This window comes from Nerophis ophidion, linkage group LG04 (assembly GCF_033978795.1).
Source record: "Nerophis ophidion isolate RoL-2023_Sa linkage group LG04, RoL_Noph_v1.0, whole genome shotgun sequence".
In the NCBI taxonomy this organism is placed as follows: Eukaryota; Metazoa; Chordata; class Actinopteri; order Syngnathiformes; family Syngnathidae; genus Nerophis; species Nerophis ophidion.
Window position 1 is genome coordinate 10384488 of NC_084614.1, and position 6494 is coordinate 10390981.

Below are 6494 nucleotides of genomic sequence, written 5' to 3' on the forward strand. Positions count from 1 at the left end.
TCAAAGAAGAAAGATGTAGGTGGGAAGCGGTGTATGGCGGCCTCCTTTAGCAACACAAACACAGCCGGTGTTTCATTGTTTACATTCCCGAAAGATGACGGTGAAGCTTTACTATGGAACAAAGCGGTCAAGCGAACATGGTTCCCTACCACATGTCAACCGGCAGGTTTCGGTGAGAAAATGGTGGTAATAAGTCGGCTCTTACCGTAGACATGAGCGGAGAGCTTGCGTCGTTCCTCCTGCACCTGTCAAAGAGGCAGCTGCGACTCTCTTGCCTCCTCCCACCGACCGCCCCCAACCGTCGGATGCTTCCACCAAGGAGGAGGGGGAAAAAAAAAATCTCGCCTTGACAAGAAACGTGGCTTCCCTCGGAGACTCTGGCGGTCACCACACCCGTGGCCACACCCCTACGACTTTCAGGTTGTACAGGTACAACCATATAATCTCACTAAAACACTGGTAAAACAATTAGCAGATAAGGGATTTTCCAGAATTATCCTAGTAAATTTGTCTAATAAGCTCTGCCGTCTAGTTTTTTTAAATTTTCTTCTAGTCCTTCACTCTCACTTTCCTCATCCACAAATCTTTCATCTTCGCTCAAATTAATGGGAAATCGTCGCTTTTTTCGGTCCGAATCGCTCTCGCTGCTGGTGGCCTTGATTGTAAACAATGTGCGGATGTTAGGAGCTCCACAACCCGTGACGTCTGGATTTGCGCCTATAACAATCCGAATGGTTATTTTCCTCTTTGTTCTGGAGGACACCACATCCTCTGTTTCCAAATATAATTTGAAATGTGGACTCGACAGACCACAGAAGACATTTCCGCTTTGAATGAGTCCATCTTAGGTGAGCTCGGGCCCAGAGAAGCCGGCGGCGTTTCTGTGGTGTCCCCCAGGGATCTAATTTAGGCCCCATCCTGTTCGCTCTTTATCTCCTCCCTCTTGGAGACATGGAGTGTTTTATCACTTTTATGCAGATGACTGCCAAATTTATATGCCGATTTCAAAAGGCCACGCCCCCTGACACCCCTTCTTAACTGTCTATGCCACGTCAAGGCTTGGTTAGCCCAGAATCTTTTAATAATGAATGAGGGAAAAACGAAAATTTCAGTTTTTGGTCCGGCCCTCACTGACTTGGGACCATTGCAACATGATGTGTGTCCCAAAGTCACCAGCCTTGGCGTCACTATAGACAGCCATTTTAAACTAGACAAACAAGTCCATGGCGTTTTAAAATCGTGTTTTTATCACCTTCGTCTTTTAGTAAAGGTTAAACCGTTTTTATCTTTTAACCTTTTTGAACAAGTGGTGTATGCTTTTATTTCAAGTTTCCTGGACTACTGCAATGCACTTTATGCTGGCATTAGTCAAAAAGCTCTCTCCCGGTTGCAGTTGGTCCAGAACGCGGCAGCAGGACTTTTAACAGGGGCCAGGAAACGCCAGCATATAACCCCAATTCTTCAGAGTTTGCACTGGCTCCCTGTTCATTTTAGAAGTGATTTTAAAACACTGCTGTTTGTTTTTAAATCTTTACATGGACTGGCACCTCAGTATGTCTCGGACCTCATCCAAATTTACACTCCTGCGCGCTCTGAGGTCCGAGAGCCAGTTCCAGCTCGTGGTGCCCAAGACCAGACTTAAGACCAGGGGAGACAGGGCCTTCTCTGTGGTCGGCCCTAAGCTCTGGAACACTCTGCCCCTCCATGTTCTAACTGTTTCTACAGTGGACTCTTTTAAGTCTCGTCTTAAGACCCACTTTTATTCTTTGGCTTTTAACACTACGTGAGTTGTGTGGTCCTCTGTTCTATGTTGTCCTCTGTGTTTTTTATACACTTTGATTTCTATTTTACTGTTTTAATTGATTTTACCCTTTAAAAAATGTTTTAATCATATTTATGTTTATATTGTTATTATATTGGTTTTATATTTATTTATTTTTGTTTTTATTCAGTCATTGGTGGAGCATAATATTGTTTTTTAATATTGTTTTCAACATGGCTGTACAGCACTTTGGAAACGTTCTTATTGTTTAAATGTGCTATATAAATAAAGTGGATTGGATTGGATGAATGGGTTTGGCTTTGCATGGTAGAGTTTTAACTTGCACTTACAGATGTAGCGACCAACTGTAGTTACAGACAGGGGTTTTATGAAGTGTTCCTGAGCCCATGTGGTGATATCCTTTACACACTGATGTCGGATTTTGATGCAGTACCGCCTAAGGGGTCAAAAGTCCGTAATATCATTGCTTACGTGCAGTGACTTCTCCAGATTCTCTGAACTTTTTGATGATTTTACGAACCGTAGATGGTAAAATCCCTAAATTCCTTGCAATAGCTCGTTGAGAAATGTTGTTCTAAAACTGTTTGACAATTTGCTTAAAAATTGGTGACCCTCGCCCCATCCTTGTTTGTGAATTACTTAGCATTTCATGGAAGCTGCTTTTATACCCAATCATGGCACCCACCTGTTCCCAATTAGCCTGCACACCTGTGGGATGTTCCAAATAAGTGTTTGATGAGCGTTCCTCAACTTTATCAGTACTTATAGCCACCTTTCCCAACTTCTTTGTCAAGTGTTGCTGGCATCAAATTCTTAAGTTAATGATTATTTGCAAAAAAACATTTTTTTTATCAGTTTGAACATCAAATATGTTGTCTTTGTAGCATATTCAACTGAATATGGGTTGAAAAGGATTTGCAAATCATTGTATTCTGTTTATATTTACATCTAACACAATTTCCCAACTCAAATGGAAACGGGGTTTGTAATAAATACACATATTCATGGCAGTTATTTTGTACATTTTATTACAAAAGCTTTTTTGCCACTAAATTAAAAAAAAATCTGGGTGTTAGCTCTTACAAAAACGATGTCGCTGTTACTACATTGTTAGCCGCCTTGGGCTAGCAGTTTTTTACTCTTAAGAGTGCACAGAAAAGGGGAAGACGTGCGTTGTTGTCTCACGTAAGGATTGCGAAAGATGGGCAACATGCCCAAAAAAGTCGTCACTTTACGATCCGACTGCAAGTCCGGATACATGTCAGCTGGGATAAAAGGAAGTGTTTCCTCTTCACACGCTCTAACTCCGCCTCCTCTCTCCCCTCAAGGATCCAGCAGCTGCAGCGACTTCTCCAGGACACCACCTCCTCCTCGTCATCATCCTCCGACAGCTCCTCGTCCTCGGAGCGCCACCGCAGCAGGAAGAAGAAGAAGAGAAAGGAGAAGAAGAAGAAGAAGGAGAAGAAGAGAAGTAAAAGCAAGAAGAAGCACAAGTCCTCCAAACCTAGCGACTCCTCTGACTCCGACTGAGCGTGTGACCGGCTCATCCCAGCCAGTCGGAGGCGCTGTGGCGCTCGACTGTTGCAGGTTTGACGCCGCCGGACCCAAAAAGGGATGCTTAACACAATTATACCCCCCCGCTCTCCTTTTTGTCTCCCCGCCATCTTCCATTTCTGTGGAAACACTCACGACTGTAAAACCGCCACCGAATCCACTGCAGAGTCTGCGCCGCATACTTGGGATGCTTTGAGGTTTGGGTCGCTCTGCTCTGGAAAAGGCGGGTAAAGAATGTACGCGGACGGTTCTAGTCTTCTCAAGAATAAAGACCTTTTTCCTCCCCCAGTCTTTTGCCTGATGCGAGACCGCAGTTGGACGCCGGCTCTTCATTTGTCTCCGTTCTCCCGAGTCACACCAAAGACTGTAAAAATGGGAGCCATTACCACTCAGCATTGAAGGTTGGAATTGGGGGGGGTTTAAATCACCATAAATGATTCCCGGGCGTGGCCACTGCCGCTGCTCACTGCTCCCCTCACCGCCCAGGGGGTGATCAAGGGGGATGGGTCAAATGCAGAGGACGGCATAGCTCGGTTGGTAGAGTGGCCGTGCCAGCAACTTGAGGGTTGCAGGTTCGATTCCCGCTTGTGCCGTCCTAGTTACTGCCGTTGTGTCCTTGGGCAAGACACTTTACCCACCTGCTCCCAGTGCCACCCACACTGGTTTAAATGTAACTTAGATATTGGGTTTCACTATGTAAAGCGCTTTGAGTCACTTGAGCAAAGCGCTATACAAATATAATTCACTTCACATTTCACCACACCTAGTGTGTGTGTGTGTGTGTGTGTGTGACTGTCAGTGGTACCTTAAAGGCCTACTGAAAAGAGATTTTCGTATTTTCAACGGGGATAGCAGGTCCATTCTATGTGTCATACATGATCATTTCACGATATCGCCATATTTTTGCTGAAAGGATTTAGTAGAGAACATCCACGATAAAGTTTGCAACTTTTGGTCGCTAACAAAAAAGCCTTGCCTGTACCGGAAGTAGCAGACGATGTGCGCGTGACGTCACGGGTTGTGGAGCTCCTCACATCCTCAGATTGTTTATAATCATGGCCACCAGCAGCGAGAGCGATTCAGACCGAGAGACCGACGATTTCCCCATTTAATTTGAGCAAGGATGAAAGATTTGTGGATGAGGAAAGTTAGAGTGAAGCACTAGAAAGAAGAGGGAAAAAAAGGCGACAGCAGTGGGAGCAATTCAGATGTTATTAAGTTGATCGGCAACACTAAATTGGCCCTAGTGTGTGAATGTGAGTGTGAGTGTTGTCTGTCTATCTGTGTTGGCCCTGCGATGAGCTGGCGACTTGTCCAGGGTGTATACCCTGCCTTCCGCCCAATTGTAGCTGAGATAGGCGCCAGCGCCCCCCGCGACCCCAAAAAGGGAGAAGCGGCAGAAATGGATGGATGGATAGACACATTTACTAGGATAATTCTGGAAAATCCCTTATCTGCTTATTGTGTTACTAGTAGTGTTTTTGTAATCTCACTAAGTCATACCTGAAATTCGGAGGGGTATGGTGACCGCCAGTGACTCTGATGGAAGCCATGGAGGAGCCAAGAAAGTCGCAGCTGCGTCTTTAACAGATGCAGGAGGATGCTAGCTCCGCTCATGTCTCCGGTAAGACCCGACTTATTACCACAATTTTCTCACCGAAACCTGCCGGTTGACATGTGGTAGAGAAACATGTTCGCTTGACCGCTCTGTTCCATATTAAAGCTTCACAACAAACAAAGAAACACCGGCTGTGTTTTGGTTGCTAAAGGCAGCTGCAATACACCGCTTTCCACCTACATCTTTCTTCTTTGACGTCTCCATTATTAATTGAACAAATTGCAAAAGATTCAGCAACACAGATGTCCAGAATACTGTGGAATTATGAGATTAAAGCAGACGACTTTTAGCCGTGAGTTGTGCTGGGATAAAATGTCCGCTCCAACCAATAACGTCATCATTTCGCGACCTTTTCAATAGGTAACTTCGTGGGAAATTTAAAATTGCAATTTATTAAACTAAAGCGGCCGTATTGGCATGTGTTGCAATGTTAATATTTCATCATTGATATATAAACTATCAGACTGCGTGGTCGCTAGTAGTGGCTTTCAGTAGGCCTTTAACTTAATTAGTCGTCACTCGCTGGTCCCAGTTTGCCCACTTTGGTGGCTTGCAGGTATCAGCCTTACCATCATTTGGGCCACACCTCTAAACCTCCTAGTGGCCAGGAGGGGTATTTATTGAAAGGCACAACCCGCCGCTGTTAGCCGCAGATATATACCTTGTGAAATAAGTGAACTACACGCCTTAATTCAGGGGTCACCAACGCGGTGCCCGCGGGCACCAAGTCACCCGTATGGACCAGATGAGTCGCCCGCTGGCTTGTTCTAAAAATAGCTCAAATAGCAGCACTTACCAGTGAGCTGCTTCTATTTTTTTTATTTACTAGCAAGCTGGTCTCGCTTTGCTCGACATTTTTAATTCTAAGAGAGACAAATCTCAAATAGAATTTGAAAATCCAAGAAAATATTTGAAGGACTTGGTCTTCACTTCTTTAAATAAATTCATTTATTTTTTTTACTTCTTATAACTTTCAGAAAGACAATTTTAGAGAAAAAAATACAACCTTAAAAATGATTTTAGGATTTTTAAACACATATACCTTTTAAATTCCTTCCTCTTCTTTCCTGACAATTTAAATCAATGTTCAAGTATTTTTTATTGTAAAGAATAATAAATAAATTTTAATTTAATTCTTCATTTTAACTTCTGTTTTTTCGACGAAGAATATTTGTGAAATATTTCTTCAAACTTATTAAAATTCTAAAATATTATTCTGGCAAATCTAGAAAATCTGTAGAATCAAATTTAAATCTTATTTCAAAGTTTTTGGAATTTCTTTAAAAAATGTTGTTCTGGAAAATCTAGAAGAAATAATGATTTGTCTTTGTTAGAAATATAGCTTGTTCCAATTTGTTATATATTCTAACAAAGTGCAGATTGGATTTTAACCTATTTAAAACATGTCATCAAAATTCTAAAATTAATCTTCATCAGGAAAAATGACTAATGATGTTCCATAAATTCTTTTTTTAATTTTTTCAAAAAGATTCGAATTAACTAGTTTTTCTCTTCTTTTTTTTTGGGTTGAATTTTGAA

General features: G+C 42.6%; 1 protein-coding gene across 1 annotated transcript in view; it reads left to right on the forward strand.

Annotated features, from left to right (window-relative positions):
- rp9 (RP9 pre-mRNA splicing factor) overlaps positions 1 to 3625 on the forward strand; it is a gene marked incomplete at its 5' end in the record, with an annotated part of 15827 nt that extends 12202 nt beyond the window's left edge. Inside the window, one exon of the mRNA XM_061897008.1 lies at positions 3112 to 3625. Coding sequence (XP_061752992.1) covers positions 3112 to 3313 — 202 coding nt within the window. The remainder of the gene's footprint in view (positions 1 to 3111) is intronic.
- Positions 3626 to 6494: the final 2869 nt, after the last annotated feature.